This window comes from Pseudoliparis swirei, chromosome 17 (genome assembly GCF_029220125.1).
Source record: "Pseudoliparis swirei isolate HS2019 ecotype Mariana Trench chromosome 17, NWPU_hadal_v1, whole genome shotgun sequence".
NCBI classification, from domain to species: Eukaryota; Metazoa; Chordata; class Actinopteri; order Perciformes; family Liparidae; genus Pseudoliparis; species Pseudoliparis swirei.
Window position 1 is genome coordinate 9,718,044 of NC_079404.1, and position 18,518 is coordinate 9,736,561.

General features: G+C 46.1%; 1 protein-coding gene across 3 annotated transcripts; it reads left to right on the top strand.

Moving 5' to 3' along the window:
• Positions 1-449: 449 nt before the first annotated feature.
• On the top strand, positions 450-18,368 carry foxn2a (forkhead box N2a). Of its 3 annotated transcripts, XM_056435527.1 has the most exons (7): positions 450-609; positions 1,236-1,299; positions 10,397-10,995; positions 12,799-12,923; positions 13,190-13,239; positions 13,852-13,920; positions 14,883-18,368. In XM_056435527.1, exons 3-7 carry the CDS (start codon positions 10,411-10,413, stop codon positions 15,305-15,307), a joined length of 1,254 nt encoding a protein of 417 aa, XP_056291502.1. In that variant the 5' UTR covers positions 450-609; positions 1,236-1,299; positions 10,397-10,410; the 3' UTR covers positions 15,308-18,368. The 3 variants fall into 3 exon arrangements, with proteins under 3 accessions (XP_056291502.1, XP_056291501.1, XP_056291503.1); XM_056435526.1 differs by lacking the exon at positions 1,236-1,299; XM_056435528.1 differs by lacking the exons at positions 450-609; positions 1,236-1,299 and adding an exon at positions 4,286-5,490.
• The last annotated feature ends 150 nt before the right edge of the window (positions 18,369-18,518 follow it).

Below are 18,518 nucleotides of genomic sequence, written 5' to 3' on the forward strand. Positions count from 1 at the left end.
TGTACACGTCACGGTAGCTCGTTGTCTCGCCGTTTACTCTGGGAGGGGCCCTGTTCAAGGTTCACTATCGTCACGAGGCTGGGTGTGGTGACACATCCTTTCTCTCCGCCCCGAGGTGTTTGTGTAGCCTAAATAACGCGGGATTGTTGTGCGGGGACGCGTCGGGCTCGATCCCCCTCACACACACACTTTATAAAATTATAATAAACCCCAATCACAACTTCAACTTATTCCCTATCATTCATAAAATGCTTTTCACAAAACATATTTCCCTCCCCTGTGTTACGTTACAAGCAGCTGGCGATAAAAGCGAAAGCACATTGCGCGATGCAAAATAGGATGGCGTGCGCGTGCACGGCATCTCCGGCGCTGCGGCAGTTGCCAGGGGAGATAGGAGGGGAGGGGTTTTGATTGGCTGAAGTGGGCTTGTTGCTATGACGACGGCTAGGGGTTTGGTAGCGTTGCCGTGCGCTGTGTGATCCGCGCGCTGCGTGCATGGAGGAAGCAGCTGCTGATCTGATCTCTGACATTGTGCGAGACAGACATCTGAATAAACTGCGCACAGTCGCGTCCGTAAACACACCTCACCAAGGCACGCCGTGCATGATTGTAAGTATTTTAACCTTTAAAAAAAAGCAGCTCTTATGAAATAGTGTTCGGGTGGATACGGGTTGTGTGTTTCGAACAAGCGAAAAGTAAATGTGGTCAAGTGACTTTGCTTAGAGCAGCCAGCATGGCAGAACAAGCGACAGCATGTGGCCAGCTAGCTAGCGTCAACGTCACTCCTCTCTTCTCTTCGGCTCCTACTCACAGCGCCACAGAATAGTTATGTGTTGATGTTTATGGAAACTGAATCCCGATGATGGTATTCTTCAGTTGGCGTGTTATGCTAACGCTAGCAGCAGATTCCCTGACCCTCCGAGCCGCTACCGCTAGTGCTACTTTTGCCTCACGGTTGAGCTAACGTCGGTTGTGTTTCAGCTCCCCCCGGTACACCGACTTAAACGAAAGCGGAATTAAACGCACCCAAACCGGAGGGTACGTTACTTTGTAACGAGCCCCGGGTATCAGGAAGTGCTCTGCAAAAGTCCACTGTCCGTTCCGTGTAACTTTGTGTTCCTCGCTGCGGCGGCTGTGAGTGTTGGGTTTGGCTCCGCGGGGAGTAACGCCGCCGTCCACACGGCGTTAGCTACAACGCTGGTTAGTTTCCTGAGCTAACAGCACTTTACGTTCAGGTTTTCCACCCGGCATCGACTCCGTGCCATGAAATGCCTTTGGATGTCGCGTAGTTCTCCAGCGGTAAGTTAGCAGACTGCGGTAATGACTCAATATCTGTTGGTTTTTAGTTCAAGACGCACGTCTTCTCCTCATATTTATGAATTGTTTAATATTTCATGGTGTGTATCGACGGTACCAGAGGTTGGGAGGCTACACTGGCTAGCTGAGCACATGATGTAATGGATTATCACAAGATTGTCCCAGATACAGAGTGCTCTGCAAACATTGTCAGAGTAAAGGAGACATATCTCTTTTTAATCCAGTGGCACACAGTTTATAGGTTCGCTGTTGAACATGTCCCCGTGTTCTTTATGTTATTCCACGTGTCTGGTGTTGTCGCTCTGTACCTGCTGCCTGTTGGGGTTTTATTTACTGGACTGGACAAACCGTATCTAAAATTCATGGTGTGCTCTGATAGTTAGGGGGGAAATACATTTCGTTAGGTTCTGACATTAATGTAGGCTGGCGATCCTTTCTTCCTGCTTGACAGTTTGTTAAAGCTCGAGTGATAAATAGAAGACAAAGGGAACAGCTTAAGGGACAGAAAAAGGCCAAACAAAAAGAAACACATGTTGTCAATCTGCCATTATTTTTATTGCCAGACTCTCCATGGTCATGCTGTAGGTCAAACCATCTGTTGTCTTTGCTGTTGTTTGTAGTTCTAGCAAGTATCCACTCCTGTACATGTTTGTATGTACAGAAGCCTCTGAAGGGGAAGGACTTGTGCCTCTCAGAATAGACCTGGGTCTTCTAACTTTACTGACATTCATTGCTATAAATAAGAATTGTCGTAACCCAGTGATGTTGCTATTGCTGATGTGAAACTGCTTTAATAAATACAGGGATTGAAAGCATCGTAGTGCTGTTGGATTTTATTTAGTTGTGCATCACGATAAGGTTATTTGAATTGTTGGAATAAGAATAAGACATTGTAGTTACCATATGGCATTATTTCATGGTTTGCAGTTCCTTTCATCCTCAGAAAGAGGTGAAATACAGGTGAGCGACTTCGGGTACTTAGAGAAGCGCTATATAAGATTGAAGGTTATTATTATTTATTATTTAACTAAAAAGCATGCTGTAATTTTTTTTTTAATAGCATTATCTTTTTTTTTATGGGTCAGCTCCACAGTGCATAATGTTTGAAAATGTTACTGGCAGACCTGAGATAATCTGATGCGTTTACTAATGATAGCTTGAAATGGACAATTAGTGAATTTGACAATTGCTTATGCGAGTCATGGTGTCATTTTCATCATATAAGCTTAATTGTTATTGTATAATTGGGTTATAAAACAGTAATGCCCTGACAGTCACACACTTAATGCTTACCATATTGCTCCAAGTCCATGTTTAATACCAACAGACACAGTGGTATCAAATATATCTTAAGCTCCTACGAGAACTCCCATGAATCATCAAATTAATTTTTAAAACTTAGTAAACACATAGGTGTCATTTTTCTGAAAAAGTTGCCCCATTTTACTGTACTGGCGACAAAACAGTAAGATGTTCCTCAGGGGACGCACGATCACACTGAGGCAACGTGGCAGGAGAGACCAGCACAACATCTTCATCAAGAGAATGTCCAGTGTGCAACGTACACGAGATCCAGTGGCGCTCCGTTGTCCTGTTCAGTCATTACAACATGCTGGATTATAATGTGAAACGTCTTAATAAGGAAGTGGCTTGGTACTCCATTATAGCTGTTACCGTTCCACCGTGGCAAGAAATCTGCACTTCAAAATGGTGGTGTTGCCATGTAATCAGTCTTATCACAGAGTTGCGCACTCTGACCTAGAGTCAATGAAAAGTTGCGTCCTCCAAAATCCACCATGTTCTTGTGGCCATTAGAGTGACTGGTTTTAAATTCATGACGAAAGCTGACCCGTGTGGCAGAAATGTCTGGGGTTGCTCACCGCAGTCTAAACCTGGTTTTTCCTTTCGATTGGCAAAACAGAAACGCCTGACGTGTCATAACCGACGGTTCTCTTAACACCCTGTAATTACCAAGTCATTTGTGAGTGACTTTGATTTTTACTGGCTATTTAAAATCATTCTCATGGTAGAGTTTGAATAATTAGATGATTGGCAGGATACAGGAGTTGGCCGTCATTGTTCATTTGTATTTCTGTATTTCCTTAATTAGGATGTTGTGTGCATATTGCAATGTTTTCACACATTGAAACTGGAAAATGATTTAAAATAAATGAACAGCATGTTGACGTTTAGTCGATGCTCCTCTACACGTCTCTGCTGCTGATGTTTAGGCAGTGTATTTTTGTATTATAAGCCAAATAAAGTCTTAAAAGGCTTTTATTTTTATAAAGAACATGTTGATCACCTTCTCCCTCCCATTATGAGGAGTTAGGGGGTGAAATTGAACAACCACATATCTATCTGAGATAAGTCAACAATCGGTGAGCTCCAGCTCTAACTGCTGACGTTGGTCTGTCTTGTGGAGTTTACTGCTTCTGCAGTTTTGTGGTCGTTGGCTTGAATAATTAAAGCTGCACATGTGTGTTTCATCACCTGCTCACACCCCCTGTTTTGAAGGAGGGATATCGAGTGTGTCGTCTGGGGTCTGTGACATTCTGCTCCTCAAACGGAGGCGCTCGCTCTGAATTTGAGACGCAAACGTAAACTTCTGTGGAAACATGTGCGGCTGCCCTTTTGTTTTCCTGTCCTGGTTCTCAACATGGCTGTTTTTTTTTCTCTCCCTGTGATGTTTCCCATCATTTAGAGATATGGGTACAGCTAAATGGCTGCTTCGGTTATCCCCTCCCACTTAACAGCTGTTGCTACAAACTGTGGTCAAATACTGAAGGTAATGTCATGACATCAACAAAATGGCAGAGCGGCCTGAGACTTGAACAAATAATAAAAAAATACATCATTTGAATGCGAATGCTTTGAGTTTGGCCCTAACTTCTTACTTCTTACACTTGTTTGCATAAGTTGTGTATGGGCAATGCTCTGCTGCTGTTATTGTTTCACGTCTCTTGATTGGTCCCAGTGGTTATGCTCTGACTCTCCCGTGGGCAGCCCCCTCCTCCTCTTCCCCGCCCCTCTCTGGCGGCGCCCGTCTAATTTCTCACGGGCTGAACTCAAGACGCAGCCCATTAGGGCCAGCCTCCATGAAAGCAACACTGATGCCACCGTCTCCGTGTGGAGAGAAAGGAAGAGCGAGGCAAGTCTGTGTCCTGTGTCACAATGGGTCTTTGTCCCGTCACCCCTGGTTTAAATTAACAGGGACTTGTTTAATTGATGGCAGGACGACAACAACGACACATCTGTCAGATTGTTTGGTCAGTTCACCAACATTTTGTAACGAGAGCACAGCAACGTGCTGTCATTGAACCGCCCCGGTAGAGGGCTGGTTAACCGTTTGGCCAAAGTGTAATGTAAGTTTAAGTGATGTATCACACGGTGCGGGTGCATGTTTTGTACACGACTCCGGACTTGAAGCAGCTCAATCCAGGAATACGCACGCAGCTCAGTTTACCAGAGCATGTCTAGAGCGTTGCTATTTTTAAAAGTCTTACCATGGTGATGTGTTGGAAACAACATTTTAGGGTGGATTTAAAGTCAACCTCATTTGAGCAGAAAATGTAAAGGAGAACACCAAAAAATGTGTGAAGTTCCAACTAATTCTCTCTCCGGTCTGTCGAGTCGTGTACGGTGAAACTTATGCTTGGGTACTTAAAATCTCCATTTTTCCCCCACTAAGACTTACTGAGAATTGTTACAAATGGGCTTATGAGAAATGTTCTTGCGAGTTAGACGGCAAAAACAAAGGTACTTTATAAGCCCATTGAGAAAGATTTAAAATGATTGTTTATTTTTTGTTGCGCCTTGTTCTACAATCATTATTTATTTGTAGGAGCTGCTGATGTTGAATCAACATAACATGACACATTTAAAAGGTTGTTATGCAGATGCAAATTAATACATGCCGCTTTTCTCCGCGTGATGCAACTGTGGCCGCTCACCCTCGTCCGCGAGGGTCCGGGCCGTTCAGATTGGATGTGGATGTTCGCACGCAGCCCTCCACCTGTGACCATGCGGACTGCACACATCTCGTTCCACACTCCAGTCCAGTTGGTCCTGAAAGCACCACGGACTGGTCTGCCAAGAAGAAGAAGAAGATGATGATGATGATGATGAAATGGCTGCTTGTTTTGAGGAGATCCTCCTTAACCCACATTTAAAGTAATTCAAAGCGTTTTGTAAAACAATGATGTAGTGCTGCCAGAAGAAGAAAACGTGTTGCCTATCCTCATGTTCTGCTCCTTAACGCATGTTTAGCTCTTGATGTGTCTGCACTTTAGCTGCTTTACGCATCCCACAAGCTCTAGTAAATATCTGTGTTCTTTGAGAGCACGGTACTTTCAGTGTTCATGCTGGTCTCTTTCTGTCCTTGGTAAAGCCATCTGTGTTCCACATGTATACCTATGAAGTAGTCCACGAGAGTCTATATCATTCAGCATCGAAGGCTTTTGTCATTTGGCTTTCCTGCAAAGTCTTATTGGTGTTTTCTGTGTTTCAACATCATTTCATTTGCAAAAACGTGTCGTATTTACTTGGAAAGTAATCTGAGAAAGAACACATTGCTGGAAGGGCTTATGTTGAAACTTCAACTGAACTTTTAAAGGGACATTGTGCCTTCAAAGATAGTTTGAAGTTTAACAGCAAATAAACCGGCAATCAATGCTGCTTTTGCTATTCGAAAGTGTGAGAGTTTGCTGCGTAGCTGATCGGTGGTTGGTGCTTGCACACTGAACTTAAAGCCACATGACCTCGGAGATAAGGTTTCGGTGTTGGCTGGGGGGCTGGCGTGTGCTCCTGAAGGCCTCGCCTCTGTTGACAGTCAAAGTGCAGTCCTGTGTTTGCGTTTGAAGTCACTGTGTGAAGGTAAAGTCTTCGATGAACACCACAATAATGATCCATTGTTTGGTTTGCTTGTTTTCCCTGACCAGTAAAGTGATCGCATCAGTCGATCCGTTGGCTTCGGCGTGGTTGTTTGTCAGCCGTGTATCGGCTGCGTGGAATTCATAGATTGCCAGAGTAAACAGCGCCGCTTGACTGAGCGCGGCGCCGCGGCCTCTCGCTGCTCGGGTCCACGGTTCTGGTGGAGCGTGGGCCGGCCGGTCTCTGTGTGAAGTCTGAATTTGTTTATCTGAGAATGAACTTCCTCAACAGGCAGGAGGTGTTTCCTTCCCTGCCGGTCCACTGTTTGAAACTGTGAGGTGAATACTGAGCACTTCTGAAACATGACGAGAGCAAAAACAACTGCTCCTTTGTGAGAGCCCAGTGTGGCGCGTTGTCCGGGCTTCTTGCAATCGCTCTCACCTCGGGCTCCGAGGAGATCGCGCTCATCCATCGAGGAGTTTGATGAGAAAATGGATCATTTCTACGTGCTTTAACAGTCGCCTGATTAGCCTGCACAATATCGGAGGCTTTATTTGTTATGACACAATTTGACCCTCCCAGTAAAAAAAAAGACTGCCACTTGGCGCTCTGGAACAGCCTCTCTCTCTCTCTCTCTCTCTCTCTCTCTCTCTCTTCCCCCGGCTCTCCCACTCTAACTCAACCCCCCTTTGTCTCATTCACATTTGTAGAACTCCAGCCAGACTGGGTCGTCACCTAAACATCAGTTACGGTTTCAAATAACAGCCCTCGCCACGGGGCTTTGTGACACACCTTTGTGTATGTATGACAGAGGTGTAACTGGATTGTGTCAACTGGTTTATTTCTTGCAGAGTGGGTGTGGCGTGAATGCGTTTGTGCACGAATGTGCGGCAGTTGAATACGTAATCTCTCTGGTTTTTGTTCTGAAATCTGTTACTTGCGTTAAAACGATAAGTTGTTTGTTCATTTTGACCGAACTGAAGGGCTTTTTGGCGCACGGACCGGGTATCGTGAGGTCCGCCTTAATGGCTCTTCGTCGCTGGTGCCGTGACACCCGGGCTGGCCGTGGCCTTTCCCACTGCTCTTTGTCAGACAGGTTTGTGAGGAGCAGCAGCAGACTGCTGGCTTCAGCATTTTCCGCCTGTATTGATCTCCCCACATTAGCTCCCCCTTCATGCACAGACATGAGCACAATTGCTTCCCCCACAACTTCGGCTGCCGTGGCAACTGAGTCCAGATTGTGAGATTCACTCCCGGAGAACATCTCAAACCAGCACCTCTTCAATCTAGATGCTGCTGTCCTCTCCCTTCACATTCCCCCGTACCTATTTGCCACATCGACGGCTGGATTTGCCACTTCAAGCTCTCTGCATCCGTCTTTGTGTATTTCTGAATGGGCTAAGTGCTTAACAGGATAAAAGAGCAGTTTGAAAAGGGGGAGAATGTGCCACGGCACCTGCTGTTGGCGTCTGCCTGTTTGCGCATGAATATGATGAGGCCGGCGGGGCGCGGGGCTACTTTAACTTGCAGATGAGCCACCAGGTCAGTGCCATTGCAGCTTTGGTGTATTTTCGAGGATGCTGCAGTCAACAGGCCAGTCTGGCTTATTAGCTCCCTCTCCCCTCTGCACACTATTCATCGCAGTCCCAGCCGCCTCTCTTTGATGCCGTTTCATACGAGCAACGACGACGGCGATCATCGCAACCGTGGCAATTGACCAGCTGCATTTATGTGAAAACACTTCCTGTGTTTGGCTGGATGCAAGGCAGCTTTCGCCAGCGTGCACCCGGCCTCCGTTGATATTCAAATGATGGTCTTCTGGAGGAGACACTCAAAGGAGGATAAGCGCTCTCTGGCACCCGAGGGCCCAGCTGAGGGGTCATGGCTGCGGAGATGGAATGAGGGGAAGCTCTTTTGTGCTTTACGGTTAATCCGTGGTCTGACACTTCAGCCAGGCAGTGACTTCTTCTCATCTCCCCGCCACTCAACACAATGAAGTTTACAGGCAGTCAATTCTCGGCCTGTTGAGGAAGAAAGGACGACCGTGGGGAGCGTTACGGTGAAATCAGCATTTATCTGGCAACAGTCATCGATCCTGATAGAAACGCCTGGGATCCTTGTCGAATGGCATCCTCAATCCTTCTTTTGTCATCTCCTCCTCTCTTGAGCAGCATCACAAATAACCAAAAAGTCAAAAATCTGCTCTAATTTTACACATACACATTTAATTTGAAACGTATTGGATAATTGGTGCGTGCACACAGCTAGCCTAATTAAGAAATAAATTCATAAAATATATATATTTTAAACTGCAGGCTCGTCTCTCTGCACAGTCCCCCTTTCAATCTTCTTATTCATTCCGAGTAGAAACCTGTCATGACCAGAGATATCTTTCTATGTTTTGGTCTCTTGAGCAAAGATTTCCCTTTAACACAAATGGGCAGTTCTCTCGCTTCCTGACGACTCTGCTTGCTCTGATTTGCTTAGAGCTGTGATTCATCCTGAGGAGAACTCCCATTGCCTCTGAGTCTCCTGGTCTCTGTCATCCTCTGTCCTTCCAAAAAAGGATGTCTCTATTGTTCAGTCCCTTCCTCTGTATACTTTGCATGTCCCTTTGGCCTTTGGCCTGGAAAGCTCTTCGCCGTACTTCCTTCTTCTCCGCAAGTATCTGCGCCTCACAAGTACATTTCAACGGGGCTGACGAATTGAAGCGCGGACAACGGAGGATTGACTGTCCGAACTCGGGACCAAACGTAGCTGGCGTGACGTCACTTCTCGAGCGGACAGGATGTGCAATTCTGACAGAAATGTAAAACATACTTTTAAAGTCTAAATTAATCACAACCCTAGTTTTTAGAAGTCAATCCAAACCCCAATAGGATCAGGCTGCTCTCTGTCCGTCCCCTCATTGAGGGTTGAGTGGTCACTAATGCCTCCTCCTTCACCACTCATGTCCTCACTGGCTTTGACAAACTGATGTGTGCGTGTGCCTGTGTGTACTCTCCCTCTCCTGTCTCACCCACTGTGCAAACACTTGCGAGTTTGACCCAATTCTTCTCTTGTCATATAAATGAAAAGATATCACCGTCCACCATCGCTCTCCACGTGCCTTTACGTATCTGCGCTCCCATCTCTGTCCGCATCCCGGAGATCCCAGACCACCTCTGACCAGGGCATCTGGTGTCACCCACTGGGTGCAGCAGGGGCTTTGTCTGGGGTAGAGCCAGCCGGCATTGGCCTATTATTTTCTTATTGTATCTATGGATCTTGTTTGTAGGGATTTCTGCTCTTATTGAAGGGATGGCATGGTTGTCATGGTGACACCCAGGACATAAAGCTGGTTGTGAGCGGAGCCAAAGAGTGATCTCTTTGTGCTCTTAGCTTCCCCAACCAGTGTGCACGACCATGGATTGCATTTTATGGGTTTACAGTTATTCAGATTGATCGGACACTATTTATTTTTAAATATTTACTTATTTTAGAGGGTAAAACCAGAGCTCAGCGATTCAATTGTAACACCATGACAAGATCATTGCTGATGACATGCCAGTAATCCTTCCTCTGTGCTTATGTAAAAGAAAACGGTATCATTGTCTTTTTAATAATGGTCCTTGGGTGGATTTAGTTAATGATACAGGGCTTCTGGCAATATTGAATTTCCTAGTGCCTGTAGCCTCTTTACACTACTTAATCTGGCATGTGACAAATTGAGACTTGATCCTGGCTGAATGCAGATCAGTCCACAAGAGCCATCCACTCCTGAAGACGGAGGCCGTCCACTCATTCTCGCCGTCGGATGGTTTCACGCTCATTTACACATAATGAGCGTCTGGCTCTCGTCTGAGACGAGGTGGGCGTCGAGGAGTGGAGCCCGACGTCGGTTGTCTCGCTCGAGAGGACCTCCTCGAAGGTCCTCGGCTGGAGTCGAGAGGAGGGAGAGCCGAGAGCCTCGCCGCTCATGAGACGGTGAGCGGTCAGAGGGCCAGCCGGTGCGATGGAGGCCGCCACGCTCCGCCACAGGGTGTCTGCCCCCAGGGAAGACCTGGGAAAACCAGGTCAACGCTCGGGAGAGCACATCATTCCACCGTGTCGCATCCAGTTATTTCATACCGCCAATTTTATTGTAAAGTCAGTTCACCATCCCAAACTATTTAGTGTCTCCATGCTGTCTAACATGATCAACCTCTTCTCTCCTCTCTCTCTCCAGACCTCTTTGGTTTAATGGGTCCGATCATTGGGATGTCACCAGATAAGAAAACGGAAATTCCGGGTATGCAAGAGGAGCGGACGGGGCTCCGAGGCGTCTGTGATGTGGGAACGCTCCCGGAGGCGGAGTGTGCGTCAAGTCCGCTGGCGACCAGCGTGGATCGTACTGGCGGTACTGAGGATGAGGAGCTCACCAACCTCAACTGGCTGCACGAGAACCTGCTCCAGAACTTCACTCTGGGAGGTCCGGAAGCTCAACCCAGCGGCAGCCCGCTCTTCGACATCGAGGGAGACTACGGGCCCAACCAGGGCCCGTCGTCGTCGTCGTCCTCCTCCTCCTCCTCCTCCTCCTCCTCGTCACACAGCAGAGGCAGGGAGCGGGACTCGTTGAAGTCCAAGCCCCCGTTCTCGTTTTCGCTCCTCATCTACATGGCCATCGAGCAGTCGCCCAGCAAATCTTTGCCCGTAAAAGAAATCTACGGCTGGATTCTCGAGCACTTCCCTTATTTCTCCAACGCTCCCACCGGCTGGAAGAACTCAGTTCGTCACAACTTGTCCCTGAATAAATGCTTCCGCAAGGTCGAGAGGAGTTTGGGAAAGGTACGTCATTTTTTTTTTTTACATTGATCGATGATGTGATATTAATATTTCCAGGGGCCAAACGTGAAGCACGGCGCCATTGGCCGACAGTGCATTTCAGCACGGCGCTGCATTGTGGCTCATGTGACGGCGTCCGGGGACTGTAACTCAGCCACGGACCTCTGGCTCTGCTGCGATAACGGTGGAACACAGTCAAGGTTACAGATCCTCCTCCTGAGCAAACGCAAACACAGCGCGCGCAGATCGGGCTTTCTCTCCCGAAGCACGACGACGGAGCGCAACGGTTCAAACCGGGGAGAGGAGCGTCCCGCATGTCGAAACCTCGGCGTCGCTCGGCGAAGAGGAAGCCAGCGTGACCCGATGAGTTTGTTGGAGGAATCTTTTGTCGGCCGGTTTGCTTTGTGACTCATTTGTGTTTGTGTTCCTGTATAGGAAGGGGGGGGGGGGGAGAGAGAAGTTGACCTTCTCATATGCACACACTCGTGACAGAAGGATCAACCTGCTGCAAACGTTTGTGTCAACTGAATGACACTTGTGTGAAACGTTAGTTGTGAAATTGTTAATTTACTTCCTATTGGTTTCAATCTTTTGTGTTGAGGAACAAGGGAGGCGGCTTTTGTTTGAAAACCCGCCTCTTCTCAGAATAAGTCCCGTGTCAGACGCAGCCCCATTTGCATGTTACTGTACCGATCCGGCGAGCGACTCGGCGGCAGCCATATTGAGCCGCAGTGTGAGTTAGGACTTGCGCCCGTGGCGCCGAGGCTGCGCCGGTCTCGGGCCTCGTATCTTCCCACCATGGGAGGCGATGGCGGTTATCGCTCAGCAAGTAGCAACATGGTGCGGTGCAGGCCGCTCAGCATGCAGGTGCACAGCGTGAGCCCTTCGTCTGCTGAAAGACCAGTTTCACATGACACTGGCTGGTGGTTTCCGTTGCCATGGAGACATTTCCTTCTTCCTGCATCAGGGCTGGTTGGTAATCTGAGTCAAGGTTATTCTCCTCCCTCCCTCCCTCTATTTTCCTCCCAGACTGGGCAATGCGCCGCTATCAGATAAAGTGACACTTAACACACTCGCGCGCACATACACACACACACACACACACATCACTAACGGACACGTCGGCTCCTCACACAGTGCAGATGAGCAGTTATTTCCTCCTTTTGTCTCGGGTGTTAAGGAATTCTTACTTGTGCGTTTGCTATTTCCGACGCTTTGTTAATTATGTCGTGCTCCTCGAGGAGCCGTTGCCTGAATTTCTTTAGCCATTTGTGAAAAAGGGAGACCTTTATTACATCGCTATGCTGCTGTATGCAGTGCTCATTGATATTGTCAGCTGAGGATTTTCAGGAATGTAGTGAATGGAAGCCGATTGACGAATAACTCTGAAGCATAGAAACGGGTCGGAATCAAGTTCCATATGTGTACTCACCGACAGTTGGCAGTGGGCAAAGAAGGGTATCAACAATACGTTCTCGAGGGCAGTGAAAAAGACCATAAAGAGTGCATGATTTCAAATAATAAATCCTGCTTTTTAAATGTATTGTGAGGAAGGCCATGCATTCAAAATTCAAGAGACAATCCACAGGGTACAGTTGTTTCAAAGATAATCATCAGAATAAATTCAAGACAAACTTACAGCATGTCTGAAACAGTTATGTAATGCTCAGGAATCGTGATTTGCCTTTCCCTAATACGAGAACATCATTGATTTACGAAATCAATGTTCTTCTCACAGTTTGTTGCAATAAGTTGTTCTTGCTTTCCCGGGGTTGGAGGTTTGACTGTCCCTGCTCTTTTCTACAGGCCAATGGAAAAGGTTCTCTCTGGTGTGTTGACCCCGAGTACCGCCCCAATCTGATCCAAGCCCTTAAGAAGCAGCACTTCCCTGCCGCACATGCCTTCTGCACACCGCCCGCTTCCCCACCCAGGTAAACTGTCATCATGCATCACTCTCTGGCTGTTGTGCGTTATATAATCTTATCAGTCATACCAGATTCCATTTATTTAATGGCCCTGGCATTGTAAGCGAGGCATATCACGACAGGTTTTTTTTCTTTTACTTTGGAGGTCTGTATTTCTATTTGACATTTGACACCTTTTAAATAACTGAAAGGGGTCACATTTGACTTTTCTCTACATCTCCTTTACAAACTCCAGATCTGACCTTTTGTGTTTTTGTGTTTGCATTCTGCAGTGCCTCCTCACCCCCTCGCCATCTCTTTCTCCAAGGCTGCTCATTCAAAGGTGAGACGGAAGCAAAGCGGCGCTGCCTTTCACTCTCCACACGCACATTAAGAGCAGGTCACTGCCGGTTCTTTCAGCGCGTGTCTGTGTGGTATTTTGATTCTGTTGCCTGTTCACATTTCAGTCCCAGAACATTCAGCATCACTGTGCTTGTATTCTCAACTCCTGGTTTGATTTGTTGCGTTCCAGTCATTGATGCCTCTCGTAGACCATAATGTCGAGCGCTCCCAGTCGATGCCTCAGCCTTCTCTTCTCCCCCCCTCTGCCTCTTGGATTTGTAACCTTGACGACAGGCAGAGGTTCTGCTGGTGCTGTGTTGAGCACTCAGTCTCACTGTAGTCATTAATAATTTACAGGCCCAGAAGTGAGCTATGAGGCTTTTAGACACTTTGTCAGGTCTGAAAAGATCGGATGCAATATCAGTGGCTTCAATTCATCCCCTGGTTTGTTTCAGTGAACCTTCTGCACATCCAATCCATTCGGTGAGCATCGATCGGGTCACTCGGTCCCTGGTTTAAAATGATTGAAGGAGGCCAGTCCGAGTAGAGATGCCATGCTAGCATGCTTTCACACCTCAGGACTGACCATCATGCATGTTCTCTCCTCTTCCAGAGTCTGACATTGATGCTGCCACTGCCATGATGCTCTTAAACTCTGCCCCCGGGCACCACGTTGACCCATGTAAGAGAATCCACAAGCTGCCATTCTCTCACCATTTCAACTCTGTGTCCTACCCCCGGCATGCCACCCTGTCATCGCTTCTGTCATCTTTGATTGTGTGTGCTTTCATTTGCGTGTATGTCCCCTGTTCTCACGAGCAACATGAGAGGTTTCCGGAACATTACTCGTACCTGCTCGCATACACTTTATTTTCTGCAGACATTCTCCCTCGAGAAGGGATACTTCAACATTTGGGACATGCGAGACCCAGCAGCCAGTTAGCTTAGCACAAAAGTTGGATTGCCTGGCTCTGTCCAAAGATGATAACAATCCACCTACCATCACACCTAATGTGACTAATTAACACAAGAAAAGAGAGTTGAACTAAACATTTGACATATGATTGATTCGCAAATGTTTGTGAGGGATATTATGCAAACTAAAGTCAGTTTTTTAGAAAATTCTTTTTCTTTTTCTTTATACTCGCTGTTGTTGCTTATATTTTACATTATATCATAATCTTATTGCACCTTTACTTAATTAAACCGGATTTAGTGACAGCTTGAGCCCTCATAAGGATTATTTTGATGTGATTGTGCTTTGCTAATATTTATATTTATTTAAACTTTAACGTGAAGATATTTTTAAATCCCGTGTTCTCGGTGCCAAGTGTCACTTCTGCTTTATATTTGTAAACAAAGCGAGCCAATGCTACAGCATATGTGGATATGGTTCACTGTCTCTGCCTCTTTCTTATTCAGAAAAAGAAATAAATCCAAAAATATATCGTTAAATCAAGTTACATAAGAGTGTGCATAGTGCAGGATTTTCTTTCTATCTGTCAATTTATTTTAAGCCAACTAAAGCGTGAAACTTTTAATCAAGTTTTACATGACATGCAATAATTAGAGCATCGACAAATCTTAAACGCTTTTGCAGTTCAATGTGTACCTATTACTTTCTTAATCCTAATCTCCCCTCAGGCAATTCTGACAGCCCACTTGACCTCTCCCGGCCCGACTCTGTCCTGGTGAGCAGTGATCCAAAGCAGGACCACAACTACAGCAGCGTAGCCCTGCAGCGCTGCTCCTCCCGCTCCTCCTCCTCGTCTCTTTCCTCCCTGGACGAAGGAGGCTGCGACCGCAGGCAGTCCCACCGCGCCGGCAGCGAGGGCTTCCACAGCGACGAGGACTCCGACCTCTGGGACGAGAGGGGCGTCCACCAGACTTCTCGCCGTCCGCCTGCCATCAAGTGGCCCGCCGGCAAGAGGGCGCGGCGTGAGGCCAAGCCGGAGCTGGATGAGGAGCTGAAGGAAGCCGCCGGGTCCTTGCTGCACCTCGCTGGTATACGCAGCTGCACGGAGGGCTCCAAACGCACTGTCAAGAGCACAAAACTTAACAGGAAATAATGATGACGTTTGCCGCCGTCAGACTCCGGACCCTGTGAACCCTAACCTCTGACCCCTGACCGTGTGCCCGAGTGTGCCTCCTTCTCCTTATCTGATCGTTCATTGGCCATTTTGAGCCTTTTTTTGTTTGGGAATATCCCTGTCCAACAAAACAAATGGCAATAGTATCGTTCACACAGGAGAACAAAGCCATATAGACTTTTGTACCTCGGGGGTGACTGCTGGGGGTGGTTGTTTGGGCTGTGGAGAAAACATCAAGAAACCTATCCAAAATGACCTGCCTGCTTCTGTTGGATTAGAAGATTGTGATTCAAGATTTTTTTCCTCAAAAAAGACAAAATGGGAAAAGCTGAAGGTTTTATAACTCAAAGCGTTGCATGCTTCCTCCTCAAACCTGTATCCTCTTCCAAGTGAATCTATTTATGAAGCGAATGAGTGCATGTTTGTAACAGACAAAACCTAACCTCCTGGTGTTATCATTCTCTCCTGTTTGTGCTAAAGAAAACAAAATGCCACTGTTTTGAAAGGAACTCCTGCTCCACGAATCCTCTTGCAAGAGAGATGCAATAATTATCCACAACCTTAACTTTCTTTGACTTCATTTCATGGTGGCATTTTTAAGAGTCGAGTACGCTAGTTAAACTTTACAATTGAGAAAATGAATGCGGTAGTACTATTATCTTGTTATGCGATAAAGTTATTACACACAAGCTCTGGCTCTATTTCAGGATGAGCAAGATGTGGAAATAGTATTACTCTGCCACTGCCAAATTTAGTTGCAAAGTTAGCTCTACGACTTCGCTCCACTTTGTGCGGCCATCACAGTGCTATACAAATGAAAGCTGTTTTCTTTTTCTTTTCGCAAATCAATTGCTCCTCCTGTCGATCCCCTTCATTCATCCGTGTGTTTTTGACATTTATTGTGCAGACATATATTCACATGTTTGGTGACAGCCTATGCAAAGTGAACATCTGCCACTTGCTGCCAGATGTTCATCGGCTATCCTCCATAGATTTTATTTTGCGCGTGTGCGTGTATCATAGTGCATGTCCACTTCAGCCTAAACCTGAGATATGACCGTCTTCACCGAAAGAGTTTAAAATGTAAAGTTTAAAATCACTGACACAGTAAATGTGATTGGTGTGATGACCGACCTCCTTGCTCCGGCTGTATCGTGGGGCTGCTCGGCCCTCTGCTGGCTTCTGGTCCTTTGTCAATGCAAAGCTGGTTAATAATCAGAAAAGGAGCGGACGGGAAATTAACGCAGCTTCTCCCTCCAATATTTGGGTTTTCAGTTCTCCCGTTTTTTGTTTGTTTGTTTTTTAACCATGTACTTTAGAAAATCGCAAAAGTATACAGCTAAGTTTCTGTTGACCCTGTGGCAAAGCTAATTCACGACTTGAAGGGAGGGTGAGTCATGGTGCAGATCACGGTGCATGTTCCAGAGTAAAGGACGTCTGTGGCCAGAGAGCTTGAAGCTCTGATGTTGTGCCCGAAGTTGTGTCTGGCTTTGAATGTTTCGTCCTTGCTCTTCCTCCCTCCGACAAAATAAGGAAGTGCACGCTCTCTTCTCAAGCTGTGAAATGGAGTGTTTACCGTCAGTTGATTGCATGCAGTTCACTGAGGGGAAGTTGCGAGCTGCTTGGGTAAAAGTCCACAATTGTCATTTGAGCTTTTTAAAAAGGCTGACTCCGGGCAGCGTACAACACCAGGTAGCCTGGAAGCTCCGAGGGGCAACAGACAGAACATCGTAATGTTCCCGCAGTCTCGACCACGCTGTCACAGTGGCTGAGGACAGCATGCATGGTCAGTGCCAAACATCTCCGTGTGCCACTGATGTCAAAGTACAAAGAGCAGTGGTAACTTCATTCCCCTGCTGCCACAATGCAGTTGCGAGAGTAACAATGCCCTCGTTTTCTGAATCATCCGCACAGGAAACGGGAGAGGACGCTGGTCAGTCGTGACCTCACCAGCCTCTTGGGTTATTTTCGTAGCTTTTAGAGTGGGAACTGCTCTTAGCAGAGTAAGCTGCTGTTCTCAGCAGTAATACTTGCATACACTGGTCTTGTTTAGCTGTGAAAAAAAGAACACATTATTGTTCATTAATCATCACCTTATTTATGACGTTAATTTATGGGATTATTGAATGCAAAGTCTATCAAACACTGGTCATTTGAAACGAGTGACTAGGCACATTTATTGTTCTCCCTTTTGTAAACTCCGCTTAATAAGTATTTTGTTTTCTCCTTGTCTTATTTTACAGCAATACAACTTTTTTTCACTATGTTATAAAGATGTAAGTATTTTGCCAATGTCTATTGTTTTTAGAGCGGGTGTTTTTTTGTTTTGTTTTGTTCAATCTAACCATGACTGCCAGGTTTTCTTGATGTTTTGTTTTGCTTTTTTGTTAGGCTGGATAGTTTATTAACATTGATCCTGAAACCTTTTGTTGCCAAAATTGATGCACAGCTGTGGTTTAAAATTTAGGATGGACACATTCCCCATTTTCGCAGAAGTTCATTGACGAAGATTGAATCATTTTCTTTTTTTTCTACATTTGTCTCATGTTAATGTTTAGATATTGTGACTAAGAAGTCACAAATTTAATTTTGGCTCTCATCACAGATTGGAGCCTTAAAAAAAAAAAAAAAACTGCCACTCATAACTCGATGCTTCCAGTTATTGTTATGGGATGTTGAAATGTTCAGAACGTCAGTGAAAACTAGACCAGAGTCTCATGACATGAAACATTTAGGCGTCCAACTCAAAACCCTGTTCCTTCATCGCTTGACAGCTGTTGATTATTGATTATGCGATTCTCAAAATTTCTGTCGCAGTTCTTGAGGGTATGATGAACATTGTTGTTGCATTTGACAAAGTTGCCAACCCAGTATCAGTTTGTGTCAGTTGTCTGCCATGTCTATTGGACTGACACACCTTTTTGGTTTTTGTATGCTAACCTCTGTTGATAAAATGTTTATAAGATTTATTTTCGCCAAAGATATGCAATTGCATTATATATGGTATTACAAAATATTAATAAAAACCTGTTCTTGTTTTCACTGGCTTTTTCATTCTAGTCAGAGCAGCAGCTCAGTTTCAGCATTTCATCACTGAAAATAAGACGTGACACATTTTCTTTGCCCTCCAAACTCTCCTCCACATACATGAATGCCATCACTTTACATTAGGAGCCGACACGAGCTACAT